The sequence below is a fragment of the Myxocyprinus asiaticus genome, chromosome 9 (genome assembly GCF_019703515.2).
Source record: "Myxocyprinus asiaticus isolate MX2 ecotype Aquarium Trade chromosome 9, UBuf_Myxa_2, whole genome shotgun sequence".
Classification (NCBI taxonomy): Eukaryota; Metazoa; Chordata; class Actinopteri; order Cypriniformes; family Catostomidae; genus Myxocyprinus; species Myxocyprinus asiaticus.
The window spans coordinates 24,387,038-24,412,952 of record NC_059352.1 but is presented as its reverse complement, the minus strand read 5'-3'; the positions used below and the strand labels follow the sequence as shown (position 1 = coordinate 24,412,952).

General features: G+C 37.7%; 1 protein-coding gene across 1 annotated transcript in view; it reads right to left on the bottom strand.

Annotated features, from left to right (window-relative positions):
* Positions 1-1,101: 1,101 nt before the first annotated feature.
* Positions 1,102-25,915, bottom strand: part of LOC127446332 (inactive tyrosine-protein kinase transmembrane receptor ROR1-like) — a 252,529-nt gene continuing 227,715 nt past the window's right edge. Inside the window, exons 5-9 of the mRNA XM_051707163.1 lie at positions 14,164-14,291; positions 7,655-7,972; positions 7,236-7,481; positions 6,564-6,772; positions 1,102-4,887 (exon numbers count right to left, since the gene is read on the bottom strand). Of these exons, the coding sequence (XP_051563123.1) occupies positions 3,457-4,887; positions 6,564-6,772; positions 7,236-7,481; positions 7,655-7,972; positions 14,164-14,291 (2,332 nt within the window). The 3' untranslated portion in view covers positions 1,102-3,456. The remainder of the gene's footprint in view (positions 4,888-6,563; positions 6,773-7,235; positions 7,482-7,654; positions 7,973-14,163; positions 14,292-25,915) is intronic.

Below are 25,915 nucleotides of genomic sequence, written 5' to 3'. Positions count from 1 at the left end.
GACAGAAAGAGATGTGGAAGGCCAGATGTACAACTAAACAAGAGGATAAGTACATCAGAGTCTCTAGTTTGAGGAATAGACGCCTCACATGTCCTTAGCTGACAGCTTCATTCACTCAACACCAGTTTCATGTACAACAGTTAAGAGAAGACTCAGGGGTGCAGGCCTTATGGGAAGAATTGCAAAGAAAAAGCCACTTTTGAAACAGAAAAACAAAAAGAAAATGTTAGAGTGGGCAAAGAAACAGTCATTGGACAACAGATAATTGGAAAAGAGTGTTATGGATCTTAAACCCATTAAGATTTTGTGGATCAGCTAGACTGTAAGGTGACTGAGAAGTGCCCGATAAGACAGCCACATCTATGGCAAGTGCTATAGGAAGCATGGGGTGAAATGTATCTGGACAAACTGACAGCTAGAATGCCAAGGATCTGCAAAGCTGTCATTGCTGCACGTGGAGGATTTTTTGATGAGAACTCTTTGAAGTAGTTTAAGAAGTTCTGCACATTTTGCCACTTTGGTGAATAAAAGTACCAATTTCTTTCCATAAGTGCAAAATCTGTTCATTATTCCAAACCTTTGGCCACCAGTGTGTGTGTGTATGTATGTATATAATATATATATATATATATATATTAATAATGTATTTATAATTTTAGCGATATGCTCCTCTATAGAGTAACGAGTTTAGGACATTATTGGCCTAACTTTCATGAGGGTAACGCAACGTTAGGTGACATTTATTAGTTATTATAATTAGTAGTGGTATATTGTATGTAAGTATATACTGTATATTAGTAGTAATGTATGATAATAATAATAATAATAATAATAAATGCATGAATATTTCAATCCAGTGTATTTCGTAGGTAGTTGAAGACTAGAGTTAGATAAAAAAAGTTTTTATACCTTTAAAAAGACACTAAGACATTTTTTTGGTGAGTTAATAATGTAATACATTTCTCATATTGTAATAACCAATTGCATTTTGCAAAAAAAAAAAAAAAAACATTATTACATTATGCACTCTTATATAATGTAATAATTATTACGCTTTGAGAATTTTTTTTTACAATATGAACATTTATTACATTATGTGCAGTTATTACATTATGCTTTGTTATTGTGTTAAGGCCTTTACGTTTTCATAAGCTTACACTTAAAAGCACAAGTGTATCTAGTTGGAGTCCAGAAACCTGGAGGACAAAGGTGTAAATATGTTAAAAAAAAAAAAAAAAAAGATTATATATATATTATATATATATAACTATTTAAATAATCACTGTTGAAGGAATTATATTGATCCAAGTTGTTTCTTTCAGTGGCTTTTATAATGTCAACACACTGTATGGTCAGACGTACAATAATAAGACAGCAATACTGGTGTAAAATTGTGTGACAAATTCATACAAAAATAGACCATCGATTTAAACATCAGTTTTTCATGCATAACATCTGTTCATGAAATGTCACAACACATTATGACATTGTCCACAAGGCATTTCATAGGTCACAAGCAATCATGTCTTCACAAACACTGTACCCTGCATAAAAGATATATTCTTGATTGTCTTCAACACGGGAAAAGGATGTCTTTGAATTAAACAGTTGCATAGCAACGAACCACAATGAAAATGAACATGACATATAGCTGCTTGCTGAAAATGATCAAATCTATTTCATCCCTGTTTCTGTTACTGTTTCTGAAGTCTAAACAAACTACAAAACTCACATTGAGAAGAAAGTAAACAAACATCAAACAAATGCTGAATAATAGCTGGCACATACAGTATTACCATGGAAAACCACACACAAAAAAATATAAAGAACTTCATTCAATCAGAGCCATAGAGTGACACTGACCTCTAGAGGATTTTTGAGACATTACATTCTACAGGTAGTGAGTGCCATCAGGGTCCGCATCAGTCATATTGCATTCACGTAGGCCTGTGCTTTGTCAAACAGTGATCTGATAAGTTAATGACGAATTCAGATGGGAATGAAAACAATACATGCAATTTTGACAGTTTAAACAGACTACTTTCACATAATGCTCCTCGTTAAGGCACAAAATAGACTATACACAGAAACTGTGAATGTGCTTCTGACATGTCTGTAGGTAGGCTGTATTATGGCCTTACAGGCAACATTCAATTACAAGAAATAATTATACAAAGGTGAGGTGTCTTGTGTGTAGAAATCATTTCTGTAACACCACAGTAACAGAAGAACAAGACAGTCACAGAACAGAATATCTCACAGATGTACATACTGTATGCCTGAATTATTTATAATAAAATGTAGGCACATATGGTGGTCAAAATTATAGGGACCTCAGATAATATTTAAACACTTAAGTCACACTTAAAATGTATGTCTCTGCAATATAACACATAATATCAAAATATTAAACCATTCATTAAAAAAATTATAGCACAAGTGGACTTCATACTTCCACTTAAAACCACCTTGAGACCAGTTGGTTAAAAGTATTAAAAATGGCTAAGAAAAGAGAAGTTAGTTCCAAGAAAATGTCTTGCATCATTTGTTTGCAGATGTCACTTGACTTGATAGTTTGTATTTAATGCAATGTCATTCATACATTTTTAAACGTGACTTAAGTGTCCAAAAGTGCCATTTTATGCAAAAGCAGTAAGGCACTGGTGAAAAGTTGTATTCCCTTAGTTCTGGAAAGTCTGCTATAGACTTCATTTTAATGCAACATCAATAAAAATACATACAATAAAAACCTCTTGCAATGAATAGACTGAGAACACCATCTTGTATAATGTCCATCTCAAGCCTTCAGGGAAGCATTCAAATTGTCAGTGAGTGAAGTACAGTTTTGTCAAAGTAACTGATTATAGAGGTATAAACCAAAACAGGGCATCATTTTAAAGTTCTGGTTGAAAGCAGGACTCCTTTTTAAGGTGCAGTCTGTTCTGCCACACATTAAATTGACACGAAAGACAGTTCTGATGCAACCAGCGGCATGAAGCTTCACAGAGAATATATTTCAGCTTTATATTGTATTAAAGGGATAGTTCATCCTAAAATGAAAATTCTGTCATCCCATTCACCCTCATGTTGTTGCAAACTTGTATAAACTTCTGTGGAACACTAAAGGAGATGTTAGGCAGTATGTTAGTCTCAGCCACCACTTACTTTAATTGTATCTTTTTTTCCATACAATGAAAGTAAATGGTGACTGAGGCTAACATTGTGCCAAACATCACCTTTTGTGTTCCACAGAATAAAGTCATATGTGTTTGGAATGACATAATTTTAATTTTTGGGTGAAATATTCCTTAAATGTAATCTATTTAAGAGATGAGAGGAGTCCATTCTTTTCAAAGACATTTATATAAAAACAATTGAGGCTATTTAGTATTTACAAGGAGGAACAAAAACCATTAAAATATCAATTTCTATCAATATACAGGAGAAAACATGTATTCACAAATCGGCAGTAATAATAGATTCACTATACATCAGTCTGTTAGTGTCAGCCAGCAATGCTGCCTGGGATGGGTCTATCTGCAAGGCCTTCTGTGTCATGTGTCCAAAAATTGGCATTGTGCTGCCCGGCATGGGCGTCAGAGTGACGCAGTGAGAGAGCAATGGTGTGTTGGCATCATGATTCGAGCCTGAGGACGGGATGCTGGTCACATGACCAGTGCTGGTGGAGCCACTGGCACTGCTGGGTGACCGGCTTTTTGGCGGAGGACAGTGTTGCACTACCTGCGGAGGGCCCTGAGATGGGGCAAAGTGGGCGGTGGGGAAGGCGGCGTAGCCTGGCGGGATTGGGTATCCGTTTACAGGTATGAAACGCTGGTTTTGTGCTATGGGTGCTGCCATGAAGCCTGCGATTTGTCCTGGTGGGAGACTCTGTGGAGCTCCGTAGATGTAGCCGGCGTAGCATGGGCTGCTGAGGTTGCTGACGGGACTGGCGCTCAAGGAGGTGGTCTGGGTGGTGGGGTTCCCTCCAGACGGAGTGCTGGAGCTGGCGTGGGAAGACAGGCCCTCCCAGGCGCGCAGACGGGAGTGGATGTCTTTAAATCTTGGACGCCGAGCGGGACCCTCTTGCCAGCACTCGGTCATCAACGCGTACATGCGAGGAGGGCAGTCCTCAGGGCAGGGCAACAGCTGTCTCTTCCTCACCATCTCCATTACCTCTTGGTTGCTGAAACCGTAATAGGGCTGCAAGCCAAAGCTGAAGATCTCCCACAGAACAACACCAAATGCCCAAATGTCAGAGTCTGTGCTGAACTTTCCATAGACGATGGCTTCTGGTGGCATCCAGCGAATAGGAAGTAGAGTTTTGGGCTGGACCCGGTAATAATCAGACGTGTAGATTTCTCTTGACAATCCCAGATCAGAAATCTTGACGTGAAGTTGCTGACCAACCAGGATGTTTCTTGATGCAAGGTCTTTGTGGACGAAAAAATGACTCGCCAGGTACTCCATTCCAGCAGCAACCTGAATGGCCAGGTGCAGGAAGTCTGTATGATCAAGGCTGGACTTGATGGTACCATCTTCGTCGCTGCTACAGCCCACGTCTGAATGGGGTGAGCGCATAATGAGGAACTCATGGAGGTCACCCTGGGCCAGGAACTCAAAGAGCATGCAGATGGGCTGTTCCTGGGTCACAACGCCCAGCAGACAAACCACATTGGGATGATGAAGTTCTGCAAGGACAGATGCTTCCTGTTGGAATTCACCCCATTGTTGTGCGTTCGAGATGTCCTTAAGTGTCTTGATGGCCACTAGCTGAGCATGCTCCATGCCTGGCAGGTACAGGTGACCTTTGTAGATCTTACCAAATGCACTCTCACCCACCTCCTCCATGAAGTGCACTGCAGACAGAGGAAGTTCTTTGGCTTTGCTCTAGACAAGAGAGGGAAATAGACAAGTAAGTTAGGAGGCTAATTTTGTTATTCCATTTATAGTCAGACAATAATGTAATTTGTATTTTAAAGTATTTGTATAACATGATGCCTTGACAAAGTCAACAAACAGTTTTTCTACTGACTTGGGTCGCTTGTAGTGCTGGAGCCTATCCCAGCTGTCTAATTAATTGTAATTAATTAATTAAATGTCTTGGGCCGAAGGCAGGGAAACACGCTGGACAGGTGGCCCAGTTATATTATGACTTGGTAAATAGCTAGACAAGTCTCTCTTTTGATACTTAAAAAACTCAAACATCATCAAGTCAGCGGGTCAAAGCTGTCTTTCCTCTTTGACCAGTACTTTGATCTGAGAGTGTAAGGTCTGGTCTATTTTAACCTTTAATCATCTCTCACCACCCTCTGACCCTAGTTCCATCATTCTTTTCAACTTACTGCTGACCAGAATCTAAGACCAAACCAAGAAATCTAAGTGGTAAGTTTATTTTCAGTAAGACTAGAGTTATTTTGAAATGTTTCTGCTTTGAAATTGATTTATTCTTGAACAATGAAGTGTTTACAGTTGATGAGAAGGATTTGTGATAGCTTAACCAAGAATAGACAAAACAAGGTAAGAAAGCTGAAGTTTTATATTCATGAAATACTGTAGCTGCTGTCAACTGAATTTGCTTTTTGTTTTTCAGCCTTTGCTGAGCAGCTGAAAAACAAAAGGTCATACATGCTTTGACCTTAAACCATTTACTACTGAGATGCATAAAACTTCTGTGTTTGCCCTTTTAAAATATTCTTATGTCATGTACATTTATGTACTTGGCAATTGCTGTCTTACCACTTCCATGACATAGTCACTGTGACTTTAAAGTCAGTAATATTTTAAATTGTTTTATCTTTTAAATGCACCGCACAGATATAAAGTAAACCTCCATATACTGTACATGCATAACTTTGTGAGTGGTATGGGCTAGACTGTGGCTCATACGAGAGGATATGGATAGAAAAAAGATTAACAAGAGGTCAAAACAGCATTTAAAGAGAAATTAAATCTTATACTGAAGACACAGGCATGATAAAAAAAAATAGGAGAGAATGCTTTCATTCAAAGAGGCAGATGTTTTATGTTAATGTCAACTCTGCTGGAGGCAAAGTTGTCTCATCCCTGTCTTGCATATTACTCTGAGTGGTATACAACCTTAGTCTGAACTTTGGCCTGCAGCTGGGACAGCAGACAAGAGCTGTCAGTGTGTAAGTGGCATCAAAAGGTGTGATTAATACTAGATTTTGAGAATTTTCCACCTTCGAAAACCTCATTTTAATTTGCATTGAATGTTCAGAATGAAGCAAATATAATAAAAAGCAGTGATTATATTAAAATTCCTCTTGGCCTGGGAGAGATTGCCTCCATATGCTCATCTCTCCTCCTGTTTGTGCAGCCCCCTTAACCCCACCCCATCTCCCAGGAATGCACACTAATTCAAATGTTATGAGAATGCATTCTGCTAGCTAAACAATGGAAAAAGAATATTAGATCCATCCATCCATCCATCCATCCATCTTATGGATCACCGAGGGGAAATCCACAGAAAACGTCTTATAATCACACTATGGTGTAAATGCAACTTCAAGGTGGGTTATTGTCTGTTAGCTGTCATGTCTAACCTTTGGTTTGTAAGCTGTGAGCATGGACATCTCTACGTTCTGGCCACGTACAGGTTTGGGCTGGCGTGGGGCAGGTGGACGCGAGGCTTTCTGGTTGTTCCGGCACACACAGATGAAGAAGAAAAGCAGGGCGATGGCCAATGGTATAGCCACACTCGGTACCAGGATGTACAGGATCCCCATACTGTTGCTACCATGCTTAGGTAAGTCTAAGCACAATCAAACACACAAAAATATAAATTAAAGCTAACTAAACCAATACAATTTTGACATTTTTGTTATGATAATATAAATATGTCTTGCAGTAAAATCATCCACAGATTTTATGAGTATGGCTATGTTCAGAATGGAATACTAGTGTACTGCATACTGTGCCTACTGGCCACTGCCTACTATTTCTAAAAATAGTATGTGAAATACATTATGCAACAATACACATTTCAAACAGTAGTATGCTATTTTCTTGTCACATAAGCTCGTTACATGCATTCAGTGAGTGGCATCCAATTATCATCTTAATTTTTTAATAGCTCAACCTTATGTATAAATACAGAGTATTCACATACAGCACACATTATGCATACTACATTCTGGATAAATAGTTTGAGTAGTCTGGTTGTATGCTACTCAGATTTGTTGTATGCCTATGTCAATATGACGAGTGCATCTCACCACATGGAGGGATATCGCAGAGCTCCAAGCGTACACCTTCGTCCAGAGTGAAGCACCAGGGAGCATCATGCTTGTTGCCAGGGTTGCGACAATAGGAGTGTCCCCCGTTGAGCTCCTGGTAACGCATGGCTAGGAAGGTGTGGCTGTGGGGATACTGTGAGTTCCACGGCTGACACTGACGACCAGATTTAGTCACACTGACCGTGCCGCGATAGTCTGAACCACTATTATTATAACATTTGTGGCCTAAAATAAGAGAGAAATATATACAATGTGTTTTGATTTGTTTTCAAATGTCTTAAAGCTGAACTGTGCAATTTGTTTCATATTAAAATACTTTCTCTTTCCCAATTTAATATGTAGAGACAACTATAGGTAAGCGATTTGTAGGTTGATTTCCCACTAAAGTGCAAACTTACCTTTGTTTATAGTCTCAGCCATTGGAATGCCTATTCTCATGCAGTTAGCAGACTCAGGGCTGTCTGAAGCGGCCAGGTCCTCACAGTTGGGCAGTTTGAGACGTTTAAGGATGAGTGGGTTGGAGCGAGCGATTATGTACTCTGTCTTACACAGGTCATTCTCCAGAATCTCACACTCGTCCTTGCACAAGTCGCGTGGTTTATCCATGCCAGAGCTGCGGTCACATGTTGGGAAGGCAAAGTGGCAGAGGGAAGGGATAGCGAACTGGGAGCAGCGATCTGATAGATGATTGGAGGTGCCAATCATGGTAAATGCAGCTGGAAAACAAAGAGACAGCACAACATTACATACAGTCTTTACCTACAGATTTTTTTTAATCATTATAACAACACTCAAATGTTTCCTTCCATTTAATTTATAACACTTTCATTTCTCATTTCTACTCAAAGATTCAAATCCAATTTTGTAATCAGTAATTAAATTCAAAGTGGTCAAAAAGGGACAATGAACTGCAGGTTGTAACTGTTGCACCAATCCGATTTGACTTGAAAATGTAATAATTTAAGGCTACAATTAGATGTAGATTTTTACATTTTAGTGGGAAGAATTATTTTTTTGTTCCTTTTAAAATGTATTCCACTACAGATTACAGAATACATGCAATAAAATGTCATTTGTAATATATTCCATTAGATTTCTCAAGGTCAGTAATGTAATTGAAATATTTTGGACTTTTTCAGCACTGGTAGATTTTTTCACTTGTTTTGACTAAAACAACTAAATAAAGTAAGAAAGCACACTTCACTGTGAAAACACATTCGCTGAAAAAAGCCTAAATATCTTATGCCGTTTTGCTACTCAAGTAATTTGTTCTTTTTTAGGGATTTTTTTTTTTTTTACAGGAAAACAATATTTAAATTCTCACAAAGAATAAAAATTTTGCAGTACATACCTGTATTTGCCCTAATATCAAAGGTCTTACTAGAGAAAAAAGTTATGCTCTAACGTAATTTTTCCCCCCATAGAATTCACTATAAAATATAATTGCACCTGGCAACAGCTGCATGTAAATGCAAGAAATAGCATTTTAACTTAGCATAAAGCTAAATGTTCACATGACAATTTACACAAGGTTAACTATTTTTGCTGCTCCAAACTTCAAAACCCCACAGAGTTCACCCAGCGACATCCTTTTTTGATCATCTGTGGATTCTGTTCACAGTATGAGGCAGAAAATATATTATTTGTAACTTTCTATACAATGTTAAAGGCCACATTGGTTAGCATTTCTTGTAAAAAATACCCTAACCACTTAAAAAATGTTGACAAGGCATGAAATCGTGTATTTATTGGATTTATGTTTCATCTGTCATAATGTTTCTAACTGTTTTTGTTAAGCTGTAGAAAAATTATGTAGCTCCTCTATTAAGCTCCCAAGGGAAAGTTCCTCAATGACATCATATCCACCTTTACACTTACAACAGTGTGAAAGAGCTCGTATGAATGAAACAAATCATAAGAAAGTTTTCACCGCTGTTCAAAAGCTCCTCGGATCGCATCATTTATATGGATAAATATTTTCAGATATTAAATAAAACAAATTACAATAAAATGAAAAGTAATCTCTTCAGTAATCAAAATACTTTTTGAATGTAACTTTTCTGATTACCAACAATTTTATTTGTAACTGTAGTGGAATACAGTTACTCATATTTTGTATTTTAAATACGTAATCCCATTACATGTATTTCGTTACTCCCCAACCCTGCACACAAACAACAAGGAGATAAAAGTTCAACACTACTGGTAAATTGTTGTAGATTCTCAAGAAGTTGTGTGCTTCAAAACAAACAGACTACGTTTACATGGACACCAGAAAGTGGCTTATTGCAAGAAAGCGGTGTATCTAGTTTACATGCACTCTATAAGCGGTGTACTCTTTACTTCCATATACATGCGGTTCGGTCAGTAAGCAGCTTTCTCCACAGCAACAGAATTTCCTGGTGATGCTTGTGTGAATAACAAACATAGTATCCGATGAAGACTTTGCTATTTTATTCCCTGTTGCTTCGCTTTATTCCCAGATATTCCAGAGTTGTTGCTGTGTTTGTTTTCTTAACTTTCTGTCGTGACCTGCAGTGGAATTGCGTAAAACTCTGGGATATCCCCAATGTATGAGCACATTTATGTGAACGTGAGAGACCGTTGATATTTTACAGTGGTGTTTATAAATTAGTATAGTTTATAGTATATGTGGTTTTCCCACTGTACTCCCGGAAATGTTGAATTCTTTCCACTTTGTTTACTTGTTGTTGGGCTCCATCCTATGATGTTTGTTATCTGGTCTGTTCACGCACACAGCAAATTCACCAGTGTTAATGTGTCAGAGTAAAGTGTTGAGATTCTAGAGTTACTGTAGATTTTGTGAGATTAACATTATTCGGTGTTAGAAGCTGGTAAAATCACAGAATTACAGGTATCCAACACCTGCCAGTGTTATTTTCAACATCCGGGCATTTGGGCAGTGATGCGTGGCCGAGGAATTTTCCAGACGCCATTTTCCCTTGCTTCGCAGAGAGCAGCAACTGGTGAGTAGAGCTACTTAAAAGTTTGCATTTCTTAAACATTTTATATCGAAATGTGTTAATCTCTGCGTGTTAGTTTAGTTATTTCAGATATGGAAACAAATTTACATTTAAACTGATTATTTAGTTATTTATTGTGTATGTCCGGGCATGTTACGCCAACTTTTTTCCATGGGTGCTTTAAAAAAGCTTGAAGTTTGCACCGCATATCTGTTTTAGTTTAGGCAAATTTGAGTGCACTGTAAGCAGCCACACATTCTTAGAATCAGGTAAACACTACTATTTTTTATTTAATGTTGCCAACTGTCCAGTATTACCCAGCAAGTCTCGTATTTTGGCCGAAATGAACGCCCTTTGTTCTCTGCCTACATTGGACGCGAGCATCGTGTCAAAAGAGTCAGATCCCATTATAATCAATAAAGCTGTGAGAGTTGGGGGGGGGTGGGCTAGGTAGCTCAGCGAGTAAAGACACTGACTTCCACCCCTAAAGTCGCGAGTTGGAATCCAGCCAGGTCTCCTAAGCAACCAAATTGGCCCGGTTGCTAGGGAGGGTAGAGTCACATGGGGTAACCTCCTCGTGGTCACTATAATGTGGTTCTCGCTCTCGGTGGGGCGCGTGGTGAGTCGTGCATGGATGCCGCGGAGAATAGCGTGAAGCCTCCACATGCACTATGTCTCCGTGGTAACACGTTCAACAAGCCATGTGATAAGATGCGCGGATTGACTGTCTCAGATGCAGAGGCAACTGAGATTCGTCTTCCGCCACCCGGACTGAGGCGAGTCACTACGCCACCACGAGGACTTAAAGCGCAAGCTATGAGAGCAAATGGATGCCACGCTCCTTTTTGAGCTGCACGCGCTGTTTTCCTGCCAACCAGAAAATTATACGGTTTAGAACGTTTGCTTTGACGCGTCCAGTGTAGACAGCCTCAAATGGACACGCTCGCCCGGTGTAGCTAGACAGTGCATTAAAGCAGCTTCAAAAGCCCCAGCTGGCAAACGTCCTGTTTCCTAACATGCAAGCATCCTGTCCAATGCTGAAATGTTGAAGGGAGACCCCCTCACCGGCAACCGTTGGCATCCCTTATTATTTTTTATTATTCATTAAGTTGCATGTATCTAACATTTGCTAATTTTGACCTTGATAATGGTGGTGTTCATCTTAAAAATGGAACTTAGAATCCAATTAATTAGAGGTTTGTTTTTATTTTTAGCATTTAGGATGGCCACAAGGATTTCAGAGTAGAAAGAGATCCCACTGGTATGTACAGATTAAATCAAATTTAAAGGGATAGTTCACCCAAAAATGAAAATTCCCTCATCATTTACTCACTCTCATGCCATCCGAGATGTGTATGACATACTTTCTTCTGCTAAACACAAATATCTCAGTACTGTAGATCCATACAAAGCAAGTGAATGGTGGACAGAACTTCGAAGCTCCCCAAAAAAAAAAAAAAAAAAAAAAACCAACACATAAAGGCACATATTAAAGCTTAAAATGTTTGTTCACCATTCACTTGCATTGTAGGGATCTACAGAGCTGAAATATTCTTCTAAAAATCTTAACACATCTTAGATGGCATGAGGGTGAGTAAATGATGAGAATTTTCATCTTTTGGTTAACTAACCCTTAAAGAGAAAATGTCATTAAACCACACCAGTGACAATTAAATTATCATATAGAATAAGTTCTTGAAATACTGGTTTTTAAGCTTAAGCATAAAACATTTTTAAGAAAGTTAAGTTTTTAGAAAGTTTCATATAATTTAATAAATTATTCACTGTGGTATTTGATTCACAAACAATACATGTACGCATTCATTAAATAATTGACCAGGTATTCGTGGCAATGTTTGTAATTTGAACCCACTTAAAGGTGAATATATATATATATATATATATATATATATATATATATATAAAAAATGTAAAAAAAAATATTTTTCTGAATTTACAGATACTCAAGCATTCAGCCTCCTCTTTGCACCAGAAACAGCTGCCAAACTGCTTAAAAAGTGGCCGGCTTTCTAATAAAGAAAAATCTTCAGACAAGCAGTGACTTCTCTTACGAGTGATTAAACATTTGCTGAAGTTTGCCAGAAACCAATACATCGCTGAATCCTTGGATGAGTGTCCAGGTACAATTTTAATGACCAAATTTGAGAGTTGAATCATGCCCAATATTTAACACTTCTTAAAAATAGATCATATAGTTGTTTATCACAGGGTGATTACAATACTTATTGAAATATGAAAAATAACACATAGTTAAAACTATATACTATAATGTAACTCATTGTATGGGATTTTGTTTTTTCCTTTGTCTTGCAGGAGCCTTGAGGGACGCTTTGAGAATCATGAAGGACATCAGCAGGCATACCTTCTGGCTTCAGGGACCAGTAAGCAGACAATCAGTAGTTTTTTTGTTGTGATGGACATGAAACTGTTGAATATCATTGTTGGCACTGATTTTGTTGATAAGATGCCATCGTTTGGTAAGACTGTTTGCCTATTTACTGAGAAACAAGATTAACTTTGTTTCACAAATGGAGACTACATTTGTAGGGCACTTTCGTGCATTTTATGTTGAAAAACAAGAGCTCAACTTTCAATTCTGCCTGGTCCATTGTGGTACTCTAAGCCCTTTGAAATAAAGAAGATGTGTGGAACAAATTCACTTTTCTATGTTGTACCAGACATTTGCTTTGGATGAGTCAGTTACTTGTTACCTCATGCAGTTATATACAGTGTGTTTTGAGTGCTCTGTAAAAATTGTACAGCTTGTAGAAGAAACAATAAATTTTTTTTTATTGAGTGGTTTGTGGAATGGGGATAGGTGTGGAGAGCAAACTTAAGCTATTTCATGGAATACCTACCATACTATAATGTATAATCAACACTATTTGAGTGTACATTTTAAAATGAGCACAATATTCTACTATTCAGTGTTACTTTAACTCTGGTTCGGTGTTAAATTAGAAGCTCTTATCAACTCCAATGCAGTGTCCTTATAATCCATACTGGTGTTAACATTTTACACTCTAGGAGTTTGTCATTTAACACTGTTGCAGTGTTCAAAAAGGTTTCCATATAAACACTAGGAAAGTGTTGATTTTAATTCTGTAGGTATTACATTTATGATTCAAAAACCTGTAAGAATGCCACTTTTGTGTTTACATGACCATATTTATATACACGGAGCCGCGTTTTCCATGAGAAACCTGGGTGTGTTAATCCGCTTTCTCTTAATCCCTTAAACAGCGTAAGGAAATCAGAGTTCTTGTTTGCATGATGTTTCAGAATGCCGCTTTCTGCAAAATGCTGGAATAAACCGTTTTCTTAAGTGCATGTAAAAGTGGTCATTGACTAAAAGGGCCTTGTACTGTTCACTCAGACTTGATAGGTAACCACAGTGATTAATTAATTAAATTAATTATATTTATTTATCACACATTTGCACATATACAGTGAAATTCTTTTTTTTCACATATCCCAGCTAAGCTGGGGTCAGAGTGCAGGGTCAGCCATGATACAGCACCCCTGGAGCAGATAGGGTCAAGGGCCTTGCTCAAGCTTGAACCCCTGACCTTCTGATCAATAACCCAGAGCCTTAGCCGCTGAGCCACCACTGCCCCCAGTGAATGGCTGTACTCAAGTTATCTCAAATCTACAACTGAAAATTCCCAGAAAGCAAAGACAAATGCAAACTCAATACTGAAGACAGGCTACATGTCCAAAAAACAATGGCAGTACCATAGTAACTTTTGGTACTTTTTGTTATTGTGCTGAAACATACATATATATCTATACAATTCTAACACCATCTATAAAGGCAATGAACCTGTTCAATGTAGTAAGTCATTACAACATATTAAATTAGTAAAACAGCATTTTCAAAATGTCCTCAAAGAAATGAATACCTGTGATCTGGGTCTCTATCTCGCCTTGCATCTGCAGCGAGTCCACGAAGATGCTCCTGTTTCCTATGAAGCGAGCACAAGCAATCCCTCTGTATGGCTGGCAGAAACCCTCTTCATCAAAATCCTCTCTGAAAACAAAATGTATACAAAACATCATAAATTAGGTTAGCAGACTAAAAAAAACCCCTGCACTATTTTGTTATACTTATTCTGTAGTTGATATAAAGATGGTGAGGGCCAGTGGTTATCATCTGGTTTTGCTTCAGGGCCCAGATTTTACATCTGACATCAAGCAGTGACCCAACACAGTACCAAAACTAATTATTGTACAAAAATAAACAAAAACGTCTTTCCTGGGTCAAACAATGATATTTAATATTATTATGGTTTTCGCGGATAAGGGCATGCCATGCAACCTATCCATGTTGGCATCTGTGTTACAGCACAGTAGTGGTTTTCTATTTGCCGCAAGGCAGGGCTTCAGTTGGGATTTTTGATGAGGGGAAACCCTAACGCTGCCACCACACATTTCTTTCCACATGGAGAACTGTGTGCATATTAATTTGTGATCTAAATGGAATAGAAGTGAACACAGAATAAACAGAAGCATAATGTTTATGTAATTCACTTTAAAGAACTTTAAAGGTGTTTTCTAGTGAGCACATTAACTAACTGGAGCTTGAGCCTGCCTGCAGGAAATTAAATAATGCTACATTTAAACTGACATTATTATTTCTTTTCTTTTTTGAACTGGAGGTGCCGGAAAACCGTTACGGACTGTTCTGCCCCAATTCAACCCCTGCTTCTAGGACCAAAGCAGAGGGAATTCTCCTTAATGCTGTAATTCAAATACTAAACACTAGAGGGCAGTAAGTGCCACTGGACAACACAAATGCACACAGATACAATCCCACAGATTACTGCTGACATTCCATACTAATCAGCCAATGCAATACAAACCCAACATTTGCTAAATACATTTAAATGGAATATAATACAGAAATGAATATATAATCTAAGTCATTCAACATATAGCAAATAATTAAAAATAATGACTGATTGTTCTGGGACCACATGTCATACCCTGTAATTTAAATCATGTTACTGGTGGTTCTCTGAAAAGGGTATACCTTCCATACACACACTGTGAGAAATAGGCAAAGACTGAGTCACTATTGGACTCCTGTGTGAGAGTGATATTTTGATTTGCAGTGTGGTAAAACTATTTGACTTAAAATAAAATACTGTAGAAGACACAACGAGAGAAAACAATGATCATGGCCTGGTCAGGTTATGAACCGTTCAAATAAACAAACAAAATGTTAAAAAAATTTAATCAATTAAAATCGCTTGTGGTGTTAACGAAAAGCAGGCGTGTGAAAGGTCAGAGGTCAAAAGTCAAAGCAGCGTCTGAGGAGCTAACGTAACCCCAACTCAAGCACTCCACACAAGTATAATAGAACAAAACAAGATTTTTCACTTTTAATCCATATTTTGTTACCAAGTATTCAACTTCTTTCATCAGCTATGAAAAGAATAAAAGTCTAAATGCAATAAATGTTGCACTATCAAAAATGTACCATGTAACAAGTCCCATGGTACTTGCAGAGCTTTTTGGCATGGTACCATGGTTGCACAATATTAAACTAGCTTAAACCAGACTAAGATGGTCTTCCCTGATCTCCACTGATTGGTCAGGCTGGTCTGGTTCGCTAGTTTTTAAAGGGGTTTTGGGCACTTGTCAGCTTGGCCATGCTGGGAGAAGAGCTCGACTAAGGTGACCAGATTTCTGAAATGAAAAACGGGGACATTTCTAGTTCAGTGGTAAATATGTCATTGAAATTTCACGTTACCTATCTATGAATTAAAAAAAGGAAGACAATTCAGATGTTATGTATTTTGACCATGGTGAATGTAGTAATGTGATGAACTATGGTATTTCATTCTCTGTTGAATATGTCTCAATGAAATTCCGATATGTAAGTGAAGTTGATCGTTTTAATTGTCTTCTGTTACATATGATTTCATTTTTTCTACACTTTATACAGTAGATGACATTGTGGCATAAAAGTGACCTTAAACATATATAAACAATGGTTGAATATAGGAACTGTTGCAGCTGACTCCACAGCATAGGGACACCTGCTCTTAGTCACACTCTTTACATTACTTTTCTTAAACTCTTCTAAAATTCCTTATCCTCTTTTCCTTCACCTTTACCTGGCACTTTCCTAAAAGTAAGATGGTAGGCTACTAGCTTGCTTGCTGGCAAACTGGCAGAGGAATTGTAAAAGAAATTAGCTCACTTGACTACCATTTCCCTCAGCATTACAACTGAAATCATATGAAACACTTACTGTACACTTTGTACTATAGACTTTATTCACACTAGCACCATTTTTGATTTTTAATGGGAATGGCAACGAGGCTGTGAGGGATAGACTTACCATCTCTACAATGGGCTATAATGCAGTTTAAAGTGTTTTTGGGTCATTCCGCGGCCAAAACATTGATATCTGTCCAAGAACATTCAGTATACAAAGAACTCCAGACAACATGAGTTGTGGAAAATCAGATGTGATCTAGGGGCTTTATCCCGTTCGTGCTATTGAAGTGATGGGGAGTCTATCCCTTAAAGCCTCATTGTCATTCCCATTAAAAAATCAAAGATGCCGCTAGCGTGAATAAGGTCTATATTAGGGGCTGAAATTCATTTCTGAAGGGGATATTGCCCCCCCTTAGATGCCTCATATTGTTGGGGATTTTTTTTCACTTTGTAGTCATGACACAAAGATATTCAATATTGTATAATAATAATAATAATTATTACACTATTGCTTATGGAGGGTCTCCTTGTCTTAATCATTAATCAGCATAGATCAGCATTAGGATGCCCGTTTGTACTAAACGTCACATTATGTGGGAAGATTATATTTTGTTAAACCTTGTTTTGTACAGAGCACATGCACATATTCTTCTGTAGTTAATAAAAAGTACTGAATCAACTTTATAATGCTTTAATAACAGATATTTGGGGGGATTATAAGCAAGCAAACACTCCCACTTCATGGAAAACCTGAAAATATCAGGGAATATTACAAAAATGAAAAGTCTATAATGAATAAACGCGACTATACTCTGGAAACAAGCCAAAAAAAAAAAAAAAAACAACGCAACCCGTGACTTATATTTATAAGCCACTTCATGAAAAAATAAGCCCAAAGTCACTTATAATAAGCGGACATGGCAACGCTGCAGTAAAGGAAGCCGAGTGATTTAAAGCTGCAATAGCAAGCAGCCCCCTATGTTGGTCAAAATAAACAGCACACGATTAACCTTGTTGCCGGTAGGCTTCAATAGCAACAGTGCAGTAAAAACGGGGACATTTCTGGGGACAGCTCGTCAAAAACCAGGACTGTCCCCGGAAAATGGGGACATCTGGTCACCCTAAGCTTGACCATATTAAACCAGCTAAGACCAGCATAACATCTCAGGGTGAAACAGCAAGCATAAATACCACATGAATACAGTAATATTACAGTGCCAAGAAAGTATCACAGTAATACCACATGATAGCATTGCTGTATCATAGTACCGCCACAGAACTCTTTTTTTCATGTGTAACTGTTTAGTTTGGAAAAGTTTTCCTGTCAAGTATCATGTGAAAAACTCAAGTGTTTTTACTTCAGTACTCAAAAATGTTGTGTGCTGTGTCAGTCCAGTACAGGCATCCAGTACAATGACAGACACTAGAAAGAGTTTCACGGATTTCTAGTCCATGAGAAAGCATTGGTAACTGCGGCCACCCACAGAAAGCTAAATGACAAGGAGAAGCAGAAGAATCTGGGTAACATCAATTTATTTTGGAGAATTACAACCTACTTTTGCATAATATTAGCTTATTCCTCTCCAACTCTCTCTGACATTCTCTCAGACTCTCTCCTCCTGTCTTAAACACACACATACTCAAACACAATGCCTTCAGTTCTTCAGCCATATGTAATCTGTATGTGTGAGTCTGTCTAACTGTTCATTTTGTTTGTTTCAGTGGAGAGAGATGGAAATTGCAAGTTTTAGCACACACCAAACACAATATGCCTTTCAACATGCTTTTCAGATCCTACACATTTTGGAATCTCTGTGCGGGATCCTTGAACTGTCCTGCTAAATCTATTGAGTCGAGGCAGAAAGGAGCAAGCAGTTTAAACATGTTCCCCTGTGTGCTGAGTAGAAGAGAAGTCAAACTGAGAAAGAAGTCAACACACTAAACATTGCCAAGATGGATGTCTCATTCTTCAGGGTGTCTTGTTGAGGGTATTTAGACAAAACCAGTGAGGTCCAAAAGTCTGTCATCACTTGTGAAAATGCTTCTATTTTTACTTTTTCTTGAACCACGTGCGACCCCACGTACACATGCATGGACATTGTATTTTGGCTTCGCTATACACAACGCATAATTTACATTTATGGGCTGTCAGTAAAGAGTTAAACTTTTGACACGCACATAGTCATGTGACCAAACAACATGGCGCCAACCACAGCTGAGATTGTCTTTGGGAGAAACACCTTCTGTTTTTACATTGAAACCTGTTTGAGTCAAAAGTTTACAGTCTCTAGTTTCATCCAATATCCCATTTTAAATATTTAAGCAATTTATCACGAAATGCCACGCTGCTAAACACAATGTACAGTAATGTGCACTTTAGCAAATTTTTCCTTAGAAATCCTATATTTACTGTGCATTATTACATTGAGAACCAATAGGCTCATCCAAATGCTGAAAAATGTTGCTTTCTGAGGCTTTCTATGGAGTTGGGATGAAAATAAATTGCTTTCAAACTATTCTGAGACCAGTGCAGACAGACAGCATACTGGAGGTTCAGTCATTCACTAAACAGGGAGCAAGGGAACATCCTAAAGCTTTCTGTTCATTTCCAGCTTTAAATGAAAAAAAAATAAATAAAAATAATCCATGTGATTTCAGACTTCTGACCTTCACTGTACATGCATGCTACAAGCACAAAAACATCTGCAGTGATGAATAGATATGTAATCAGAAGACGATATTTGCCTGCTGTCCTAATCAGAGCTCTACTGACATAAATCAAACCTCCATTAGCACAGTGAGGGTGATCATCAGAAAGTTCCTCTAAAATGAATATCCTGACCCAAACAAAGGCATGACTGACAAAGACAGAGCCTTGTTAAGAATTTAAGCTCATGAAGATGTCAGTGCTGCATACTAACATGGTAAGGAGAATGGATTTGTGTCATCGTTATTACTTCACATGCCCTGGAGTCCAATAAATGTAGCAAGATATTCCCACTCCGAAAACAATCTCCGATCTGCCTGGCCTGGAGCCTCTTCCATCTTTTCAGCTAGTCTCCCTCCCACTCCATTAAAGACTCAAAAGCACATCCCCAACATGTTTCCTAAACTTTTTTTCTTGTGCCATATGTTGCTCCACTTTAAAGGGATTAAAGGGATAGTTCACCCAAAAATAAAAATTCAGATATTTACTCACCCTTATTGTTTGAAACCCTGACTTTCTTCCATGGAACACAAAAGGAGATGTTTGACAGAATGTTTGTGAATGTATACCATTCACTTTCATTGTGTCTTTTTCCATACATTCCAAGTGAATGGTAACTGAGGCTAACATTCTACAGGTTTGGAACAAATGATGAATAAATGATGACAGAATTGTTATTTTTGGGTGAACTATCCCTTTAAGGTAGTAGCAGAGAGGTTGATCATTTTGGACAGTGAGAGACTGCTGATCTCGAGAGCTGATATCAGAGCCATTCTTTGCAGAAATGTGATTTTGAAGCAGATCTGACTGCTGACGTCTGTTTTTATGAACAGATATTTCCACTTAGTCCATTATGAAATTCACATGCCTACATTTAGTGTATCAATTGTAAATAAGCTTACTTCTTTGATTTCCAGGCCTAGAAACATCATGGAAATGAGCAGGATCATGTCATCAGAATTTTTACAGTATATTCAATATTTCCACCTTCTTTTAGTTCTAAACATATAATAATTTCCTCAGATATTGCTCTTTGTGTCGGCAAACCAACATGATAACATCAGTCTCTCCTTCAAGGGTCTTATTGTAGACATTTGTACACTAATAAATATAATCGTTTAAATCAATTAATTCAAAAAATGGGTACCTGATATAAAAATGGTAATCCACACCAATCACTAAAAAAGGAAATCATAATAAAACAATTATAAAAAATAGACAAATTCAATAATCATGAATGACTGGAAAGATCGGGGGAAATGGGAACCCTATACTTATTTCTCACCATCAAGCCCATTTACAATACAAACTATTTTATTATACTATTACTATTACTAAAAACTTTTTAAAGCTGTTTAAAAGTGTAAAAAAAATCTTAATTTACAGGTTGCTCTTGTAGAATAATGAATGTTCAAAATCACATTTAGTTCAAGCAATATATTGCACATATATTTGTATGCATTAAGCGGAAAGTATTTTTCAAATATGATTCTTTACAGTATATCCCTGAAAATGCTTGCACTGTTTTCCATGACTTAGGAATCCTTACAAAACTTACAATAAAACTCTGCATTAGATCAGCTTTTTTGAATATTTTATGGGCTCCGTAGTGATATATACATTATACTTAGAGGTTCTGATCTCATCCAAATTCACGTCATACTTTATGTGCCCATATAAACCTATTATATGTCTCTGGACTTTTTAATACTCAATATTTTCATCTCAGTTACTTTGTGTACCCTTAAAAAGTAGTAGTGCTTGTATTTCATTTCTCAATGACTGTAGGTGTGTCATTCCATGCAACGTGTATCAATGTCCAAATGTTACATCTTTAATCATGGGGCATTCTAGAGCAGTTTCAATTTGCCAAGATGGGCAGAAAGCCTAAATCTGTAAAGGAGTTTTTAATTTGGCTTTGTATATTCACACAAATTGAGGTTTTTGAGACTGTTCTGTATGCTAAATGTAGGACACATAAAAGCTTGTATAATGAGGACATTCAAACACCACTCTGCAAGAAATAAAGCCATCTGTTGTTGGTCAGGTAAACTCTGTTAATGTTTGACCTGGGTCAGTGGCAGTACATTAAACAAAGGGGGAATATGGGTAACAGTGGACTGGTTTGTCCCTGATACAGGGGGGCCTATGGTCTGTGACTGTGTGATCTAGAGAGTAAGGGAGAGACTGCCACTGAGGGACTCTCATTAGGAGTGACGAAGAAAAAGAGGAAAGAGTCCTCATGTTACACTACCACAGTAGCAGCCTCTATTACAGAAGCAAAGGACACAACCCTGCAACCCATGAGCTTTCCCTGAAACAGAGTGAAACAGGGGAAGCAAACTTTCGTTAAAGACTAGCCACATGATTTGAGGAGAGACACGTTATATACCTTTAAGCAGCAATTACAGGGTCAGTCACACCTTTGGTTCATTACAGTATACAGATGAACATTTATTTATTTATTTGGTAAATAAATAAATTACAAGGATACAAGGATTACAATAAATAAATTATAAGTAATTACAATGAGTTTATCTAAAGTTATAAAGATTTTTGGCCATATTTTTGCATTTTGGTCGGTAGGTCGTCAAAGTGTTGCAAAGATACAGCCTTATTTCCTGTATGGCTTCCTAGCTGTCAAATTCGATGCAGCACATGCAGTTTGGTATATCAAAATGTTATTAACAACTTTTGGTATTTATGGTCTCAAGAAGATATTGCACAAATTTTGTGATTATTAGGGCTGGGTATTGATACAGATTTCCCGATTTGATTAGATTCCATTTCATTTAAGTATATTTCAGTTATAATATCCATTTTGCTTACAAATAAAACACATTCTCTCTCAGCTTATGCTGTGAATTATACAGGGGCCTTCTAACATGGTACATTACAAAAAAATAAATTGTACACATTTTATTTGATTAATATTTATATTTTATTAATTTGTCATTATTTTGGTCACATTTTAGCTTTTTTAAAAATTTAAATTTTCATGTATTCCATCATTATAGTATATATATATATATATATATATATATAACTCTGGAAAAAATTAAGAGGCCACTGCAAAATTATCAGTTTCTCTGGATTTACTATTTATAGGTATGCGTTTGAGTAAAATGAACATTTTTGTTTTATTCTATAAACTACTGACAACATTTCTCCCAAATTCCAATTAAAAATATTGTCATTTAGAGCATTTATTTGCAGAAAATGACAACTGGTCAAATTAACAAAAAAGATGCAGTGTTTTCAGACCTTGAATATTGCAAAGAAAACAAGTTCATATTCATTTTTAAACAACGCAATACTAATGTTTTTACTTAGGAAGAGTTCAGAAATCAATATTTGGTGGAATAACCCTGATTTTCAATCACAGCTTTCATGCATCTTGGCATGCTCTCTACCAGTGTTTCACATTGCTGTTGGGTGACTTTATGCCACTCCTGGCACAAAAATTCAAGCAGCTCGGCTTTGTTTGATGGCTTGTGGCCATCCACCTTCCTCTTGATCACATTCCAGAGGTTTTCAATGGGATTCATGTCTGGAGATTGGACTGGCCATGACAGGGTCTTGATCCGGTGGTCCTCCATCTGCACCTTGATTGACCTGGCTGTGTGGCATGGAGCATTGTCCTGCTGGAAAAAAACAATCCTCAGAGTTGGGGAACATTGTCAGAGCAGAAGGAAGCAAGTTTTCTTCCAGGATAAGTACGTGGCTTGATTCATGCATCCTTCATGAAGACAAATCTGCCCGATTTCAGCCTTGCTGAAGCACCCCCAGACCTTCACCGATCCTCCACTAAATTTCACAGTGGGTGCGAGACACTGTCTAACCATTAGACAACCAGGTGGAGGATCAGTGATGATCTAGGGGTGCTTCAGCAAGGCTTGAATTGGGGAGATTTGTCTTTGTGAAAGACGCATGAATCAAGCCATGTACAAGGTTATCCTGGAAGAAAACTTGCTTCCTTCTGTTCTGACAATGTTCCCCAACTTTGAGGATTGTTTTTTCCAGCAGGACAATTCTCCATGCCACACAGCTAGGTCAATCAATGGTTGGATGGAGGACCACCGGATCAAGACCCTGTCATGGCCAGCCCAATCTCCAGTCCTGAACCCCATTGAAAACCTCTGGAATGTGATCAATAGGAAGATGGATGGCCACAAGCCATCAAACAAAGTCGAGCTGCTTGAATTTTTGTGCCAGGAGTGGCATAAAGTCACCCAACAGCAATGTAAAAGACTGGTAGAGAGCATGCCGAGACGCATGAAAGCTGTGATTGAAAATCAGGGTTATTTCACCAAATATTGATTTCTGAACTCTTCCTAAGTTAAAACATTAGTATTGCATTGTTTAAAAATGAATATGAACTTGTTTTCTTTGCATTATCCATCTGAAAACACTGCATCTTTTTGTTGTTTTGATCAGTTGTCATTTTCTGCAAATAAATGTTCTAAATGAAAATAATTTTATTTGGAATTTCTGAGGAATGTTGTCAATACTTTATAGAATAAAAAATTTCATTTTACTCAAACACATACCTATAAATACTGTATTAAATCCAAATAAACTGATAATTTTGCAGTGGTCTCTTAATTTTTTCCAGAGCTATATATATACAACACATACGGTATATACAGTGGTGTGAAAAAGTGTTTGCCCCCTTCCTGATTTCTTATTTTTTTGCACGTTTGTCACACTTAAATGTTTCAGATCATCAAACAAGTTTAAATATTAGTCAAAGATAACACAAGTAAACACAAAATGCAGTTTTTAAATGAAGGTTGTTATTATTAAGGGAAAACAAAATCCAAACCTACATGGCCCTGTGTGAAAAAGTGTTTGCCCCACCTGTTAAAACGTAACTTAACTGTGGTTTATCACACCTGAGTTCAATTTCTCTAGCCACACCCAGGCCTGATTACTGCCACACCTGTTCTCAATCAAGAAATCACTTAAATAGGACCTGCCTGACAAAGTGAAGTAGACCAAAAGATCTTCAAAAGCTAGACATCATGCCGAGATCCAAAGAAATTCAGGAACAAATGAGAAAGAAAGTAATTGAGATCTATCAGTCTGGAAAAGGTTATAAAGCCATTTCTAAAGCTCTGGGACTCCAGAGAACCACAGTGAGAGCCATTATCCACAAATGGCGAAAACATGGAACAGTGGTGAACCTTCCCAGGAGTGGCCAGCCGACCAAAATTACCCTAAGAGCGCAGCAACGACTCATCCAAGAGGTCACAAAAGACCCCACAACAACATCCAAAGAACTGCAGGCCTCACTTGCCTCAGTTAAGGTCAGTGTTCATGACTCCACCATAAGAAAGAGACTGGGCAAAAATGGCCTGCATGGCAGAGTTCCAAGACGAAAACCACTGCTGAGCAAAAAGAACATTAAGGCTCGTCTCATTTTTGCCAGAAAACATCTTGATGATCCCCAAGACTTTTGGGAAAATACTCTGTGGACTGACAAGACAAAAGTTGAAGTTTTTGGAAGGTGTGTGTCCCATTACATCTGGCGTAAAAGTAACACCGCATTTCAGAAAAAGAACATCATACCAACAGTAAAATATGGTGGTGGTAGTGTGATGGTCTGGGGCTGTTTTGTTGCTTCAGGACCTGGAAGACTTGCTGTGATAAATGGAACCATGAATTCTGCTATCTACCAAAAAATCCTGAAGGAGAATGTCCGGCCATCTGTTCGTGACCTCAAGCTGAAGCGAACTTGGGTTCTGCAGCAGGACAATGATCCAAAACACACCAGCAAGTCCACCTCTGTTATGGCTGAAGAAAAACAAAATGAAGACTTTGGAGTGGCCTAGTCAAAGTCCTGACCTGAATCCTATTGAGATGCTGTGGCATGACCTTAAAAAGGCAGTTCATGCTCGAAAACCCTCCAATGTGGCTGAATTACAACAATTCTGCAAAGATGAGTGGGCCAAAATTCCTCCACAGCGCTGTAAAAGACTCACTGCAAGTTATCGCAAACGCTTGATTACAGTTGTTGCTGCTAAGAGTGGCCCAACCAGTTATTAGGTTTAGGGGGCAATCACTTTTTCACACAGGGCCATGTAGGTTTGGATTTTGTTTTCCCTTAATAATAACAACCTTCATTTAAAAACTGCATTTTGTGTTTACTTGTGTTATCTTTGACTAATATTTAAACTTGTTTGATGATCTGAAACATTTAAGTGTGACAAACATGCAAAAAAATAAGAAATCATGAAGGGGGCAAACACTTTTTCACACCACTGTATATATATATTATTTACACGTTTTTACATTGATAAGAACAATCAAATGTTAAACGGTACTGTCTCTTTAAGAATAGTGGCAGTTCAGCGAGCATCTCAGAAGTGTTTTGGTTGAGCACATATTAACTAGAGTGAAGTTGCATGGCTTCTTTACCGTGCTATGTGAAAGGATCATGGTGCTGAACTTCTTTGCCACTACACTACTCAATCCTGAGTGAGTGAAATCTGAAAATGTACAGCCAGTGGCTAATCACAGACATTTTTAGTCACATAGTGTGAAATTATTTTGCATATGCAAATAATTTAATTAATAATCAACAGCGGGATTGTTCAAATGATTGCAATTAATCAGAAAATCAATATTTTACCCAGCCTATTAGCAATCGGATACAAGCTTTTGGAGGAGTTCTAAAAATGTAATCCCCCCCCCCCCAAAAAAATTCTAGTTGGGTG